Genomic DNA, 17782 nt, shown 5'->3' on the forward strand with positions numbered 1-17782 from the left:
AATTACTTTAGAACCATAGCAACCAACAATACTTTTTTTGTAAAACCAGTAATTATAGAAATTTATAAAATTTACTTAATCCTTGGAAAGTGTGTTTACTGTTAATTGATAACCTTTTATTTGAGTTTTCTAAAATATCTTTTTGTTTATATTTTATGGATTTTTTAGCAAACAGTTGCATCTCAGTTGTCTATTCGAGGTTTTAACTTTTTATATAAATTATAGATTTGATGCAACTGATTTGTTAGACATTGATATGTCTTACTTAATTTAAAACCTAACTTTTAATATTTTTTTTAACAAAGAACATAAAAAAAATCAAATAATTTAGCGCTTATTTTTAAACCATGCCTGCCGATAAAACAGTTCTCAAACTTCCCCACCCTCTCTTGTTTCGATTTTTGTCAAGGAATTGGCTTTCCTTCGGTTTTCCGGTAAGTTTCGTTATTTATTGTAATCATCTTCCATTTATTTATCAAGAAAACACTATGAAGTGCATTTCTATTGACACTGTTCCCATTTTTTGTGCAGAATTCGTCTAATTATCACCCAATAAACCGCTAACCTTATTTCGGTGAAATACGCTTATTTTTGTTTTGATTATGCAACTTGCACATTTTTCATGTTTTTGCAGTATATAGAACAAAATGCCTGAAATGACGGAAGTAGAAAAACCGGTTGTTCCTGAACCCAAGCCGGAACAAAGTGCTTCGTCTACGGACAGTGAATCTGAAGATGAAATTCCCGAATTGGAAGATGCAGGGGCTGCCAACAGCGGAACTAGTGCTTTTCCGGGGGCTGCTGCCGCTGGTTTACCCATTGATATGGTCTCGAAGGCCAAACAGTCGCGCGGAGAAAAGAAAGCGAGGAAAATTATGTCCAAGTTGGGACTTAAACCAGTAAGTTTATCACCTGTTTCTTGGAATGTATTATGTACATGACTCATGATGATATAAACCAAGGTTTCGCTTTTATTGGCTGATTATTACTATTCGTGATTAATTTCTTGGCAGACTGACCCAATTTTTGACAAAAAAATTATTCATTAGTGACTTGTTGGGCGAGTATTTAATTTGGTGCTTGTTTCAGGTGACTGGAGTGAACAGGGTGACTATTCGCAAATCAAAAAATATTCTTTTTGTTATAAACAAGCCAGATGTTTACAAGAATCCAGTCAGTGATACTTATATTGTATTTGGTGAAGCTAAAATAGAGGATCTGTCTCAGCAGGCGCAAGTTGCCGCCGCTGAGAAATTCAAGGAAGTCAATCCTGCTGGAGAAGGTGCGTCTGGAAACCCCACGTCAGTTGCACCGATTGCTGAAGAATCTGAGGATGAGGAAGTTGATGAGACTGGTGTTGAAGAAAAGGATGTTGAATTAGTTATGTCACAAGCCAATGTTAGTAGAGTAAGGGCCATAAAGGCACTTAAAAACAATTGTAATGATATAGTCAACGCAATTATGGAGCTTACCATGTGATGAGTCTAATAGAGGCTTGAATTGTCACTTTTTCTTCATTTTAAATCTGACTCTGTTCTGAGAGTGTAAATAAATAATAAAAGTCAGTTGTGGTAGTATTATGTATTTATTTTCACTTAGTAATTTACAAATTTTCAAAGTAAATAATTAGTGCTGAAACAAAGGTATAACAACATTCATTATTAGGAGCAATATGGGTATTAAGTTTACTGATGCATTCCCTGAATTGTCATCTTCATTATGGTCGTCGGCTAGAAATTTGTTCAAATAAAGATAATTTAAGTGATTACTAGACTAAAAAAACCTCTTTGAACAGATTTTGCAATTTTGAACTTGGATCTTACTATGAGATCTACTGTCAATTTGACCTAATTTTTTCTCTCTGGTGTACACATTCGTTCGAAATGGGATTCAAAGAAATTTTTTTTGAATTCACAAACAACGATTAAAGTGTAGATTTAACAACATTTAATAAGCATAAGCATTAATGATTCAAACCAGAAAATTTTGTGCGTTTGACTGAAAATTATTTTGTTCGATATTATTAAGAAATTATTGATTTTTAAATACCTACGGCAAAAATATTAGAAAACTAATGCAATAATTTGATAATTAATTAATTAATCAATCTATATTTTATATTCTGTAAATGAAAAAGTACATACTTTTGTCACTTACATATTTGAGCCAGAGATAGGGAGGGAGCTAAGGAAAAGAGAAAAGCAGCAAGACACAATTTAAATCACATTTATTTCCTCACACATACACAATTATTACTCATCAAACTCACCAGTCGGACAATTATCTTCATTTTGAAAACACCATTCAGGTTCAAGAGCATCTGAATTTATCCCTAAATTAATCAGTCTCTCCCTCTGTACCAAAATTCTTTGCTCGGCTTCTCTCCAAGAACTCGTAGGCTCACTCCATAGTACTTCCCCTAAAGCTGCCGCTCGGGGCCAAATTCGAGTATCGACACTCGCACTGTCAGCCTGTTCGGTCCAAAGAGCAGCTTCGGCCCCCAAAACTTGGCTCTTTTTATCACCTTAAAGCAATTACAATATTATTTTTGAATCTTAATCTTGAAAATACTACCGGCAATTTTGGCTGGTTTATTCTCGTAAACTTTCTGCCATCCGATATATGGCGAGCACCAGTTGTTCCCATCGGTGACCCAGCCGGCGAAGCCGCAATCGAAATAGAGAGCGTCATAATTACTCAGAATTACTCTGTAGTCATTATCGAGCAAATTTTTGACTTGTGGGTCTCCTCCGGTCGTCCATATTTGAATAATATATTTATCCTTGGGTAAACGGTCAAGATACTGTTTTTGAGTGAGAGTACTAGTCCATAAAATAACAGGAATTTCTTTCCCCGCTTTTTTGTATAAACGAGTCAAGCTTTCGTTTTGGTACATGTCCCAAAGCTTGACGAAATCTTCCTCGGACCGGCCCCAACCCTTTTGTTCTTGCATCCATTTGACGATGTGGGGAGTGGAGTTCCAACAACCGAAATGGACTTCGTCGCCACCCATATGGAACACAGGGGGTTGGAATTGCTTTAACATGTCTCCATAAATGCCTACAATAATGATAAAAGGTTTCAGTCAGGAGTACAGGACGTTTTTAAATGCAATGTGTAGGTAATTTTTGCTTTCAGATCTCTGAATATGATATACATATTATTTCTTTCATAAGTAATAATAATAACTGTTTCATTATATGAATTTAATATTCCTTAGACTAATGAAAAAATTGCTTGTTTCTAAAAACGATCTATCGAATGTGAATTTTTCTGTAATAAAATGATTATTTTTATAAGAATTCACTTCCATTGACATAGCGAACATACCATTCCTCGACAAGATAAAATTTAAAAATCAAATATTTTACATGCTAAAATTTTTATGCATTTAACTCGTAAATTCCTAGCATTATACAGGCTGTTCCGTTTTTATTGTTACAAATTTGAGCAGGTGATACGATGTTCAATTTTAAGATAAAAGTTTCCTATAAATATGCATCGAAAAATATTAAATAAAGGAGTTACATTTTTTTTATAGGTACAATGAACTTTTTAAATTAAGTATTATGATTATGAAAAACGCCTCAAGCCATAACTTCATTATTTTTAAAGATACGAGTATGACAATACATACTTCTTAAAACAAAGTTGAAAAGTTTATTGACGTCTATTTTTTGGGATAGATGCTCAATCAATGCTACTCCCTGTTTCACTGAAAAAAAAAAGCGTAGAAGGTAGAAAGCTACATCAATTTCATTTTTTTAAATGGTAGGTATATTTGACTATTTTTCGATTTCTCGTTAAAATGTGTTATAAGCTAAATATTCGTTAAGCCATTTACAATGGCTAAGGCCTAAGGCAAATGCCTAAGCGTGAAATTGTTATAGTGAACAAAATATTTCTGTAACAACAATTTATCTGACCATAAAGCAAAGGGTACACTCTGTATTAATTGGTTCAAAATTTTGGGGAAACAAAGAATGATTGAAGCCGTTAAAAACAAAGTTGGAGTTTCAGAATAAAAATTAGATCGAAGATTCGATGTTTCAAAGACCACTTATATTCAAAGATGTCTCTCTAAATTCGATGAAGTTTTAAATACACACATGCCAATGATGATGTAGTGTTTTGACCTGCCGCGGCAATGGTAGAGAAGGTATAAACTGTCTTGACGAAAGCAATATAAATTTTTGTACCTAAAATAGACAATCTTTCCAATGTACCTCAGGCTCGATCAATTGAAGAGTTTTGGTCAATATTGAACAGGAAAGTGCACAAGAGATAAGAGGTCAGAAATGAGAAACAATTACGAACTCGAATTTTTTTAAAGCTTTAAAAGGTTTAAAAAGACTTTAGGTGCATACGTTACCTTTAAAAAAAATGAAATTATGGCTTGTGGCGTTTTTTATAATCCAGAAATTATTTACAAGTATATTAGGTATTAACTAATTATTAAAGTAACTGTTTTTCACGTTAGCTATCGCGTTTTAGTAATAGATAAGTAATACTTATGTTATTTTATATTACTTTTTTGTTATTTGTCAAGAGCAATTAAATAAAAAATTACCTTCAACAGCATCGTACAGCTTTTCTTTCGTGGGGTCAAACTGGCCACAGGGTGGCTCCACGCAGAAGTCCTTCCACGGCTTGGCATTAAAACATACCACGAAATCCGTGTTCTGCCACCCTTCACCGACATGAGCTGGGGCGTCAAATTCCGGAATAACCCTGACACCTCTCTCTAGACCATATTCCACAATTTCAGCCACTTCTTCCGGAGAGTAAACCTTTTTGGGCGAATATGCTCCGTATTTGGCCAAATCTGGCAAACTCTCTGACACAAAGGGAAAACTATGACTATCTGTGATATGCCAGTGGAAACTGTTCAATTTTGAAGCGGCCATTCCATCTAGCGTTCTCTTTATAACATCGACAGTGACGAAATTCCGGGAGGTATCCAAGGCTATCCCTCTGTACGGATATGCTGGCTCGTCAGTAATACTCACCTCGTTGGGCATCAAAACTTGCTCTCTGAGATCATCGTAAATGATTAGTTGATTTAGGGTTTCCAACCCGTTTCGGCCTCCGAAGACATTATCAGCGATAATCGTTGCATTTAGGCGCCCATCGGCCGTCTCAGTAACCGTTAAAGCGTAGCCTTCTTTCGTATCCAGTTTGAGTTCTTTAACATCAGGATTGGTTAACTTGTAATTAATTTCTAGGGTTTTCCCCCCATATGCGAGTCTCAGTTTTTGAGGCAACAACGCATCGATTTGGTTTCTGAACCGGTCCAACGCTCCCGAGGCGATTTTATGCGCTGGTGCTTCAAAATTTAGCCCCTCAGAGCTTATACTGTTGATATTGACTTTGACAAGAGTGGTCCCTACGTGGACTTCACCGGTCGGTTTGGGCCAAAGGGCTGCCGCTTCGGAGCAAAACAGACGACATGCCGGGAGACTTAGGCCTGTAGCTTCTGTATCGGGAGTGATGGGGGCCTTCTGGCAGTAGTTGTTTTTGCATTCCCAGCGCCATACTCCATTTACAGCACTAAAAGTTAATTATTTATTTGCGGAACAATTGTGTGGGTTTTTTGAAGTGTCGAGTGTTGTTACCTGATATTTTTGAATAGCGCGAGGAAAAGTAAATATGTGGCTAATGGGTGCTTCATCTGTAAAACGTGTTGGTTTAATAAAGTTGATGACCCCAAGGATAAACAAGTTGTGGTAGAACTCGATTTGGACTTGTTTGCGAATTGTTTGCGATGGTTCTGTGTAAGGAGGGGCAAATACGAGAATTTATCATTTAGTTTATCAACGAGAGATAAAACATATTTGTGTCAAAAATAAATGTTGAATACTTACTGGGGCATTTTTTTTTCATGAACTACCATTTTATGTCGACCTAATATTTTTTTTTGTTTAAGTCTGTCGGTGTAAGAAAACAATTTTTGAAATATTTGAACATTTACTATACATAAAATAAAGAAAATAATGCGCAACTTCTTTCTTGCAACTCTTTTTAAGATGTTATTGCAAGTAGGATTCATTTTTGATTAAATGTCAGAAAAAACAACCTCTAAAACTCATTTTTTAATTCTGATTAAATCTATGGAAACATCACATAAAAGTTTACTTTGTTTTAATTGTCTGAATAGTCACACCTACAAAAACATTCCTTCATTAGAAATTACAGATTAATGTAATTTGTTTGTCCAAATTTTTAGTTCTTAATTTTTATTCTTATGGGAACTTTTATATTCAAGTCAAAGTTATAAAGTTAGTTATTATTGTCTTAATTTAACTTAAGTACTTACACTTCCATTATCTTGTTTGCTTAAAAACATTTCCAATATTATCAATCAATCGATACCAGATACCATCAATGAAAACAATAAAAATAAGTACTTTTATATCGCTAGGATGATTTATTTATTTACCTAAAATTTATTTTATTAATTTATAACAAGCCGACAAAGTGCAATAGGTAATGTTTTGAAGAGTTATTTAAAACCTCTACGAATGCATTTCTACATTACTATAATAATGAATATAATTATACCAATACGTCAACAATTCCAGTTGGAAAAAAATATTTTATACAACTCATCTAAAATTATGAACGCATTCTTGAACATAGAACATAACGTATAAAGTTGTTATTGACCCAAAACTATTGAAACACTGGCATATAACTAAAATAAAACTACTCACCACAGTAGATTGTGACACTTTCATACAACAATAATTTGTGAAAGTTACTAGAAGACCACCTACTTCTCTAATGGTAGTGTCAGCTTCAAGTTCACTTTTATATCTTCTGTCGATGGCTCTGAACCGGATTTTTATACGAAACAGAAAATAAATACCTGTTACTTATCTATTTTTACAACTCTGAAAATGATTTTGTAACGGAATATCAAAAATTATTATCAATTAATGGCTCGTGTTACCTATAATATAGGGAGTGGTCATAAAATACAAACATGCAATGCTTGACAATTAGGTAAGTACGTTTTTAAACTTCTGCTATTGATTTCTGTCACCTTGGTATTTATTCTTATCACGACGAGGTCCAGCCAATCCTCTTATATTCTTGCACATAACATGTAAATATAGAGGGAGATATATGTTAATAAATATTTGAAAAGGTGCACTGAGATCTGTCGTAAATAATAAAATGAAGCGTTGCTTCGTATTTTTTATTTTTGGTGTAATTCTCGCGAGTTCATACTGCAGAGTAGGGAAATATGTTGGCAGAAAGCCCGGTGAGTGTGTTGTAATTTTCTTCATAATTAATAATCTCGCGTTATTAGTAGTAACTGCAACAATCCAGAGATTCGCTTCTATAGTCGTTAAGAAGTGGGATTTATTGCTAAATTAATAAAACTGAACCAATCGTAATGTAAACAAAATATTCGGTGTTTATCATGGATGAAGCCGAGCGAGGCTTACGTTAAATCGAGTTAATTTATTTAAAACATTTGTGGAGCTTGCTACTGTGAGAGAAGTTGGTTTCACTATTGTAGTGGAGTTTAAATTCGAGACTGGGATGGTAACACTTGATGACAGTTGAGCGAAATTGAACGCATTCTTTCTTTAGTGCTTGTCATATTTAATTTTTAACAAAGAAGAATTAACTAGAAGAGAGGTAACATAAAGAGCTACATAAAACAAAATTTTGCCAACAAAAAGCGAAAAGTTTTATGTTTAATCTCGATTGTTGTGTAACCTTGCTAAAGAATATTAGTTCTTTATTTATTTTTTTATTAAGAAAAATCGAAATGCATGATATAATAAGTAAACTTATAATTATGTATTTGAGCAAAAAATACTCAATCAAGCAATAATTAATGAAATTTTCTTAGAAATTGTAGGTATTATTTTTGAGATAATCATAAGTATATTTATTGGTTTTATTGAATACACTGCTCGCCAAAACAATAAAATGTTTGCCCTCAAATAGGAATTTAAGTTTTGCGGTTTAGGCATTTTTTGTTGTATTTATCCGATTTATCCAAATATGTAACAACTGAACTTTTGAAATTAATTTTATTAGAAAGTAGGTACAAAAGAACTAATAATAGGTTGATTAGATTTTATCACTTATTTTACTCAGCAACTAAGTCCTATTATAAAACTAAGATATTTTTGTCATGAAATAGAAAATGAGCAACGGTTTTAATGTTGTACCTAATACCTAAGAGCTTATGTCTAATATAATCCGGAGATATTAGTAAAAATGATGTTTCCGAATTTGCAAGACTCTTATAATTCTGAAGAATAATCCATAAAACATTTGTCTAGTGGATTTAAAATATTATTTTTTCCTATTATTTCTAACAATTAAACATTTGTGTTGAAGTTTTTAAAGTGTAATTCTTGCACGTAACTACAATATTCACATTCTGAATAATTCTCTTTCAGAAAGTTTCCCAATTTCCCCATTTAATGTATTCGAAAGTGCAAATAACACAAACGAAACAGCTCAGTTAGGATCAACAGCAGAACTCCAGTGTTTCATCAAATATCCAACAGCAGCTTTAAATGTAAGTCCAAAAACAAATTCAACGATTTTTGTGGAAGGCTTCAGATAAAATAAAATATTCATAAACATGAAAAACTTGTTTTACAACCCAAATAGATAATCCCCATAAAATTTAATAAGTGTTAATTAAAATATTAATCAATTCAGGTATCATGGTGGAAGGTAAATTCCAGTACACTTTTGACGACAAACAATAGAACAAACACCGGCGACAAACGGTTCCAAGCGCGACTAAAAGACGAAAACACGAATGTAAGTACTTTAAGTCGAATCTGATACTCGATCAAAACGCAATTTCAGCTTTGGTTGTTGCGAATAAAATACACGAAACCGAGCGATGTTGGACTATACAAATGCAGGGTCGAGGGAGATTTCGAAGCGAGCATTTTCGTTTTTTTGCATTTGCAAAGTGAGGAAATGTGGTTAAGGAACTTTTGAGTCACTTTGGGTTTTAGAAGCGACCGCTGTTATACAAGGGAGTGTCCCCGATGGGACGCGTCTGGTCGAAGTTGGGACAACTCTACGACTTAGCTGCTTTTTGGTCAACTCGATTGAATCACCGAAATATATTTTTTGGTACAAGGAGAATCGGATGATTAATTACGATCTGGATGATGGGGAGAGCATAAGGGAAGGTCGGCAAGGCAGCGAACTGATTTTTCCAACCGCCAAACTCAGCCATACGGGAAATTACTCATGTGTTCCCTCGAACGCAGATCAGGCTAATTTGTATGTAAAAGTACAAACGAAAGTGAAGCGCAAATGTTGAGGGAATTCCAAACATGCCACGTTCTGTACAGTTTTTATTAAATAAATATTTTTTACATTTACAATGATTAAATACATAATAAAATAACAGCCATAACAGGTTTTAAAACATACCTAAATTAACAACATTATGTAAAAATTTAATATTGTTTATATCTATAAGTATACTTATCACACAATCAGTTTTAAGTGATAAATGGAATGTGACATTTATACACATTTTTATTTACGCTATGATGTGGTTTTATGTACAGAGAAGCCTTTAACTTGTGACATAAAGTTTCAAAACTTTTGCAACTCTTAAAAGATCACTGCACCACAAAAAAATTATTTACAATTTTAATAACTAAGTGTTGGTACTTACTGGCAATTTCATTAATTTCCATAACATAATTTGTGTTTGTTAATCAATTGAACAAAAATTTCTGCCTTTTTGGCTTTCACTTGTCCCAATTTATTTTATAAATATTTGTTAATTTCTCACTACACACTCCAATTAGTCTGTTTAGATGTTTATGAAATAACTTTAGGCCTCTCATAGACCTGTTATCAGTTGCAACTAGCACATGATGTTGACGATGGAAAGTACGAGCAGCCAGGACGAAGGACTGCACTGAAGCCACGACAGTCCTCTGGCTCCATGCTGCATCGCAGCAGGATTCTCTCCTGCAAAACATTTAATAAAAATCCCGTTATGATGAAAATAATTTTTACCGTTCAATATGTGCACGTAAGTGCTCGCAGGTTGAGCATTGCTAGGAACACAAGAATAGTTTCCGGAATGATGTGTCGCAGCACTAGTTATTGTTAGGATGCTGTTTTTTTCAGATAGGGTAGTTGTGACGTTGATTCCTCGATCGACGTCGTAGTTAATCATGCGGTTGTTGTGATACCAGAAAACGTAAGTTGGCAGTTCGGTGCTTTGTAAGACATTGCACTGAAGACGTAGACCTGAGCCTGGTTTCAGGTATTTCTCAGAAGGTCCTTGAATTTCAGCGCGCGCCTCTGAAAGGGAGAGATATTTGACTGGAGAATCGAAGGTTTTTGTCGGAATCAAGAAAACAATATTAGTTTAGAAACAAATTGGGTGGTTTCGTTTTTGGTGGTTTTGATGCTTTTTTATTATTACTGCATATTTATTTATTAATCAGTCAACAATAGCTTTAATAATTGATTAAATAATTATCCTATATAACTGAAAATAAAAAAATACAAAAATTTTTCTTGATTTTTACTTTTATAAAACTTATTTTTCAGAGTAATATCTAAAGATTTTTTTAACAACTATTTTTAAGATGTTGCATCTTTTATCTTAGAATTTGAATTTTACGTGTCAGTGGTAAGAACACCAAAAGAAAATAAATGTTGGCGAGCATTTGTCAGTCGTGCATCAAAGCCATGAATTACTTTAATGTGCAATTTTTTCTGAAAGCCTCCCTATACATTTCAATCCTCTAAAGCGTTCGGCGTCACCCTTTTTGAATAATTTATTCATTAATACAAGCTAGACGACTTACCGACGACATTAAGGTGAATAAAAATGCTAGTGGGCGGATGGGAAGACACTTGGCATTCATACAAGCCAGCGTCCCTATTTTGTACATATCTGATTTGGAGCGTCCAATCCTGAAAAAAGCATAAATTTCGATGTATAAAAAGCTTTCCGGAAGAGACACAACAATGAGGTTACACCATACGATGTAAAAAAAACTTTTCCATGCTCCTGTTTAAAATTTCAATAAACTTCACTTGAAAGTCAATAGCTAAAATACGTTTGAAAGTATTTGGGGCGGAACTCGCCTTTATATACGTAAATGGTTTGATAATGAAACTTTTAAAATATAATGAATCGTCTTTTGTTACAAAGCGAAAATGCAACAAAGATTCAAATTTTCGTTCATATTAAATTGTTTAATTTGAAGATATAACCCAATTTACGCGGAAACGTATGTCGTTTGCTTTAATAATAACAACACGTTTTCATTATCTGATAGAAAAGCTTTGTATGTCCGTCAAACATAAAGGCAAAATAACACAATTATGTACATTATTGCGTCGGGTATCGAGATTCTAATCTACCGTACAAATGCAATAACCTTTTGCAAATAATTGCAATCATTAAACGTAAAATTACGAGACTCGTACACCTTGTACAATGCGATTTCGCATCCAAAATAGTATATTAAAGAACAAGTTTTGTTCTACGGCTCGTTTTCTAACTTGGGATTCGTGCGCCAAATCAACCCTTATAAGACGAGTATTTTATGCTCTTTTTTCTAATTTGTGCCCCCTTTTTTCTTATTTTAATTAAAAAATATATATTTTTGTCGTCTAGAGAATTTTGTGTTAGTTGGTATCGGTTGGTAACACTCGGCGCCCACCTGATTTTTTGAATCATTTCTGCCGTCTGTCTTTAAAAATTTACAATTTATTAGTTATTAGTGTTACAACTTAATAATAATAAATAAAATATGAGCCAACAGAATTTAGTTTGCACTCCGCCCGAAATTTGCGAAATTGCCGAAGCAACAACGCAAAAATATTTGTTACCTGACAAGTCAGAAGCGGCGTACAAAAACTAAATAACCCTAATTTCATTAAAGTATAGTGTGCTTTTATAGATAGCCATAAACGACTGCTACTGAGAGACGTAAATAAACGTATTATACCTAAACGCAAATTAGAAAAATTAAAATATGAAACTAATGGAGCACGTCCACCCAATTTCCCTGACAGATTAAAAGCGTAAATTAGTCTTTAGGTTTTCCTAACATTGTCTCGAATTTTGATTAACGTTTGTAATGTTGACAGCATACTCGATGATTCTTGCTACTTTTTACCTTTGTCCTTTGAAATGGTAGTCCTTGGTATGCCTAAAAGTATAGAGACACGTCTTTGAGACATACCATCTTGTACCAGAGAGATAATTTTTATTTTTTGAAACGCACTTACTGCTGGAATGTTCGAAATTGATTAAATTTGACAATACGTATTTGAATGTCAGTTATCATGACAATAAAGCACAGACTACAGTAAATTTTTGTGAATTCACAGAAATTGGGTGGAYGAAATTCACTGTCCATCACTGTACCACTGCCTTAAAATTGTAAAATTATTTTTCGGTGTTATAATAAGTCTATTCCAGTACCCAAATGACGTCATTTGAGTGCTGGAATAAATCGTTGGCGTTAACTTAATTTATGTGACGGATTTTTCTCACAATTTATTTTCAAATGTGAAAATAAGAATTATTTTTTTACAGCCGCCTAAAATTATTTCACATAAATGTCGCCACCGTCGCAAAATTCTCTAGAAAAAAAATTAAAATTTTCGTTTTTTAATTTATAAAATGATATAAAGCGGCAAAATAGAAAAAATAGTATAAAGCACTTGTTGCAGAAGGTTCTTCAAGCACTCATTTGTTCCTCAACTCGTCGATACGCGGCTCGTTTCGGAATTTCAAATTTGTGCTTGAGTAGATACGAGTACCTTCTGCAACTTGTACCTTAATATAGTATTCCAGTTTAAGTATTTTGTTTATAAAAAGATATTGTTTTCATATTTATCATATTATCAGTTATTTTAAAGTTTTGAGTATATAAAGTTTCACACTTTATTTTAAATTTTCTTGTTCACAAGATCTTTTGTGTTTAGTGGGTATTATAGTGCTTAAGGATCAAAAACAATTATTCTATAACTCAAATTTTTATCTCAAAATCATAAAACTTTTATTCACTTTTATTGATTTTTCTTAGATTTTGAGCTTGCTTGCTTAATTTTTTTTAAGTTTTAGCTTTTATATAAAATTTAGGTATGTAAGTAAATCAAAAATTGAATTTTTAAGTAGATTTTTTAAATACAAGAATAACATATTATCTGAATTTTTATCATTTGTTTTAAAGTTGATAGATATTTTGAAATGGTGGTAAATGTTTACTTACTCTCTATTAAAGAATAAACATTAAACAATTTTTTCAGATTTACCAATTTATTATTTTAAAAGTCAGTCTTAAGTGCAATTAGTTTATTCAGTTGGCAGCCATTGTTTTTTTTTAAGTAGGTTATCGAATTTGCTTTTTTTGATTTAAAGGGACTGATTTACTGCAAAACGCGTAGTGCATAGCAAAACTAATGGTCTATCAGTAATCTAAAATAAACAAGTCGAGTTGAATTCACTCTCTGCCCCAAATAAAAACCACTTTTCCCAATAGAAGTGAATCTAGTGCCGAGAGCAAAAAGAGCAATCTCGTTAAAAAGGCTTTTATGTGCGCTCTTTTGTCACTCGTGTAGGCCCACCACAAAAGACAACTAAACACGTCTAGATCACTTTGCGATGCATTTATTTAATTCCAATTTATTTTCTTGCATGGCGGCGCTCCAGCCGCTATCTCTTGCGAACATTCGACCGACTTTTATTCCACTTAATCGAATTTTCACACACCTGAATAGGCCTCACTTTCATCCTTCTTATGCAGTGTCACCAAAGTGTTGTAATATTACCGACACGAGTGTAAAACGTTTTTAAATTACGCCATCGATCATAAACATCTTAAAAACCCACCGACTTTTCGTGAAAATATTGATGAAAATTTTTAGAACAAGACATGGCGAGCTTCATAAATAAAACATTCACGGTTTAGTTTAAGTATTTGAGATTAATAAAATAAGTAATGAAAACAAGGTTGTAAAGTTTTTACTCACTCCTGAGTGTTGCAGATGTATAGCTTGGAACCTCTCGTCACTGCTGTATGTTGTTAAGCCGACAGTAAGTAAATGATAATCCTTTCTTCTAATCCACGAGACCTAAAACATTTGAATTTATCATTGAGGAAGCCTCAAGCACGTGCTTGATTTGAAGAATTAGCGCTATTGTTTTCACAGAGCTCTTGGCTTTTTGCTTAAGAGGATAGGCGTTTAATCATTAACATGCCACCGCAGATGAAAGCTCTACACTTTAAATGCCTAATAAGGACCACACACAAAAAACAGGGACTCTGGAAAAAACACCAGTGTAATTTCTGCTACTCTGAACAGTTCAGCGATAAAAAACTTACTCTGAAAAATGCTGAAAACCTGGCAATATCTTGTATTTAACGGTTTTATAATAAACGTGTGCTTTCGTAATTTTTTTTAAGTTTAATTCAATTTTGAAATTCTACAAAATATAACTTTTAACACACAATTCTTAGGAAGTTGACAGTCTTTTTAATGCAGGATAAAATTTGATTAAAAACAGTGTTTAAAGTCAATGCCAGGTTCGGACTGGCTATGGAGAATATAGAAGATCAAATTTATTTTAAATTCAATTTAGAGATATATTTTATATTGTTATCAATGTTTATAGATACATAAATTTTGAAATAAAACTATTTTTAAGTATGAGAACCAAAATACAATTTAATTCAAATATGAGTAAGTATGGACGTTCATTTTGTAGTATTTTATTTAATTTCCATGTTAGAATTTTCTTTATTTTTATTTCTTGTAATGGTTTGAAAGACGGTAATTTTTTGGTAAATAAATGAGTTGGAGCTTTATTATTATTGTTATTTTGAAGAAGTATAACAAGCAAATAAACCGGGGAAGTTATGATGTATTTCGGTTAGCCATTATGTCCCAGTCAAAAACTTATTCAAAACGAATAACAAAAGTAATTTAAATTTACCTTTAAAAACACATTTGGCTTCATAAAAACGGCTTTAAAGCGGCCACCAACTGCTAAATGGCTAATATTCTCGTATTTTATTTTGATTATGAAAGGCAAAAAGATAGATTGAGTTTTGTGTTTTGATATTAAAATATAAATTAAAAGTCAACAAGAACTGCATTTATTTGTGGTGAAGCGTTGGAACTGTCGTCTTATGAATAATGTTTGATGCGTTTGTAAAAGGATTGTGTGCTTTTTAAGTTCGTTTGCAGTGTGTTTTTTTCCGGGGAATTAAATCCCGCGGGCGCTTTTAGGTCAAGCAATCATCCCGAGTACCTGTTTGAATAAGAAAAACTATTACTTACCATCCCATCTCCTATATTGTTGACTACACACGGTATTAGAGCCGTTGACCCTGTTTGAGATGTCACGACCGTGCTATTTTCGGTCGCAAAGTGAACTGGAGGACTCTCGACGGGAGAAAACGAAGCTCCGAGCTCATTTAGTTCATCTCCGAGGTCTGCTTCAGGATCTGAAATCAATCACGATTCGACATGAGACGGTGTATTTTTAACAAACTTGAATATTTCATCGTTAAACAATGGCTCTTGAACATTTTCGAGTTAAATTGCGGCGGGTTTTGTTAACGATCACTTTAAATTTCAGTCTCTCTGATGATTAGGCCCTCTTCCTGCTTCAGGTGCAATCCGACATCTGCACGAAAGATTATAACTGCGCTTTCGCCCTTTATCTTAAATATTTTATAGCGGATTAAGTCGACGAAAATCCACCAGTCGTGACCTACATAACGCTTAAGTGTTCAGAGAACAGGATATGAAATGGATTTGTTAATACACCTGGAAGGTTTTTCTCATTTTTTTAAGGCTTTACGGCCACAATAAATTTGATAAGTTTGGCGATTCGCTAAATAAAAAACTCAAACTTGGCTTAAAACTTTACGTTTTTGATGTAATAATTGATACTGGCTGCTTTACGAGAATAGAATTATTATGAGTGGTAAAAGAGAAGAGAAAAAACGAATGAACATTCAGGTGAGAGGTCCGGAAATGAGAGTAATCTAACTGGTAACCTTTTAAATTAAAATTGGTTCACTACTTTATTTCATTTCTCTTTCCGCAGCTTTTAAGCTTAACGGAGCAGATAAATTCGTAATTAGTCTTCAAAACACTATCGTGCATATTGTAATTAATCCAGCATGGGGTCCATATGGAGTCAAACTATTGGATTATTTTGACTTTAAGATATTTTGAGTTATCTGCAATTACTGTAAGCATGATAAAAGAAGGAATAAAATGCACAATTTCATATTTGAGTGCAGCTGCATTTTTACTGCAAGTTTTATTGCTAAAAATATATCACAAAATATAGTCGTCGCCAATGAAACTAAAGATTGATAGCTACAGAGTGGATAGTAAAATATTTACTAGTAAATTACTGACAGAGCTTATTCAAGGCTAAAATATTTACTTGCTTACAATACATTAAGTAAATTCTGTTGCCGATGCTCCATAATTCGAGACTTCAATAAATTTTAATAAAAAGGTAAATATAAGATTTGACATTTAATTTTTTAAATTGTTTGTAGATACCTTTTTAGTGTATACAATAAAATAATTTTAATATTTTTTTTAACTTAAGTTACAATTAAAAAATTCAAAATCAATTTATAAATAAAAAATCTTAAGTATACATAAAATATTCTGCAGTGAATTTTGTACCTAAATAACTAAAACCTAAAATAAACATATGAACTTTAATCGATATCTTGAACAATATTGTAGTTTGTAGAGTTTTATAGCGATAACGCAGACTGTGTTAAAATATAAAAAATGTTTCTTTAACTGCGTGCAGCAACGGTTCATGAATGTTTTCGAATGTTTTGAACTGTGATGAACGCAAAAAATTGTTAAGTCTAATAATAAAAGATTCTTTAGTTTTTTCTTCCTGTTTCCGACCAAACTCCGCGGATCATTTTACATAAAACAGGGTTAAGTATTTTAATAAAATTTGTTGTCGGCCAAAATGTCAAACAATAGTTTTTCTGGATGTAAAGTGTTGGAAAAGTTAAAAACATGAAGCACAATCGAATGCAAGTTTAAAGTTTTGTGTTTTTTTGAGCTCGTGTCCCAGACCTGCAACATTTTGAAATATGTCTTTTAAGTAATTGTTCTTCTACTTTGGAGTGGCATTAAGCCACATAACGACAGTCAATATTTTAGAATCCGGTCAGTCCTTTAGGAAAAATGCAAGCGCGTCTCAGACTTGGAGGAGGTCCAAAATCCTCCCGGTGAATTATTTCGCGTATCAACCGAGCGAAACTTTACGAAATAACATCCTCCGAATTAAATTAACTCGAGGGTAATTCCAGATCGCCCACAGTCAAGTGATGACAGCATTTCATATAGTTGATGAATTAGACGCGGTTGAGGTTACGGCGATTTGTAACACAAGTATACATTGCTATAGCAACACACTCCGGCACGACCCGAATAAATATCAAATTTTGGCGAAAACTCGTGTATTGAAATCAATACGATTTTGAAAGCCACACTTTATGTAATTATAGATGGGTGAAATAAATCTTGGGAAAATTTAAACTTAACACTGAAGTCGAAAATTTGAAATTGTGGAGCAACACAAGACATGCGTAAATAATTTTAAATAAAGAAAGAAATACAAAAAGCCGTAAAGCAAAATGTTTTAAATGGCCTCGAAAAGTTTCAATCGGTGTAATCTTCCTATTGTTGCCGGCTTTAGAAAGCTCTTCTTGATCTAAGATCTTCATTTCCTCATCACGTC

The 17782-nt window shown here is 33.1% G+C and overlaps 4 protein-coding genes across 10 annotated transcripts in view; 2 read left to right on the top strand and 2 right to left on the bottom strand.

The window, feature by feature from the left end:
* The first annotated feature begins 363 nt into the window (after positions 1–363).
* On the top strand, positions 364–1577 carry LOC123012089 (nascent polypeptide-associated complex subunit alpha). Its single transcript, XM_044409880.1, has 3 exons — positions 364–434; positions 635–899; positions 1090–1577. Exons 2-3 carry the CDS (start codon positions 648–650, stop codon positions 1477–1479), a joined length of 642 nt encoding a protein of 213 aa, XP_044265815.1. The 5' UTR covers positions 364–434; positions 635–647; the 3' UTR covers positions 1480–1577.
* On the bottom strand, positions 1570–6870 carry LOC123012085 (chitooligosaccharidolytic beta-N-acetylglucosaminidase). 3 transcript variants are annotated; one of them, XM_044409869.1, is made up of 6 exons: positions 6714–6870; positions 5616–5770; positions 4571–5550; positions 2575–3060; positions 2270–2524; positions 1570–1730 (listed from the first exon to the last, which is right to left on the bottom strand). In XM_044409869.1, the coding sequence occupies exons 1-6, from the start codon at positions 6735–6737 to the stop codon at positions 1627–1629; spliced, it is 2004 nt and encodes a 667-aa protein (XP_044265804.1). In that variant the 5' UTR covers positions 6738–6870; the 3' UTR covers positions 1570–1626. The 3 variants fall into 3 exon arrangements, with proteins under 3 accessions (XP_044265804.1, XP_044265806.1, XP_044265805.1); XM_044409871.1 differs by having other exon boundaries at positions 5616–5671; positions 6714–6868; XM_044409870.1 differs by lacking the exon at positions 6714–6870 and adding an exon at positions 6317–6687 and having other exon boundaries at positions 5616–5671.
* Positions 6871–7093: 223 nt separating this feature from the next.
* On the top strand, positions 7094–9396 carry LOC123012088 (Down syndrome cell adhesion molecule-like protein 1 homolog). Its single transcript, XM_044409879.1, has 5 exons — positions 7094–7267; positions 8427–8548; positions 8695–8799; positions 8848–8956; positions 9003–9396. Exons 1-5 carry the CDS (start codon positions 7180–7182, stop codon positions 9314–9316), a joined length of 738 nt encoding a protein of 245 aa, XP_044265814.1. The 5' UTR covers positions 7094–7179; the 3' UTR covers positions 9317–9396.
* The window catches only part of LOC123012087 (zwei Ig domain protein zig-8-like), a 66189-nt gene continuing 57750 nt past the window's right edge, over positions 9344–17782 (bottom strand). For all 5 annotated transcript variants that reach the window (XM_044409875.1, XM_044409878.1, XM_044409874.1 and 2 more), the window contains 5 exons: positions 15328–15494; positions 14017–14118; positions 10833–10941; positions 10030–10320; positions 9344–9981 (listed from right to left, as the gene is read on the bottom strand). In XM_044409875.1, coding sequence (XP_044265810.1) covers positions 9875–9981; positions 10030–10320; positions 10833–10941; positions 14017–14118; positions 15328–15494 — 776 coding nt within the window. In that variant the 3' untranslated portion in view covers positions 9344–9874. The remainder of the gene's footprint in view (positions 9982–10029; positions 10321–10832; positions 10942–14016; positions 14119–15327; positions 15495–17782) is intronic.

This window comes from Tribolium madens, unplaced genomic scaffold, assembly GCF_015345945.1.
Source record: "Tribolium madens isolate multiple individuals breed KSU strain unplaced genomic scaffold, Tmad_KSU_1.1 Scaffold_91;HRSCAF=231;Tcas5.2_LG7, whole genome shotgun sequence".
Classification (NCBI taxonomy): domain Eukaryota; kingdom Metazoa; phylum Arthropoda; class Insecta; order Coleoptera; family Tenebrionidae; genus Tribolium; species Tribolium madens.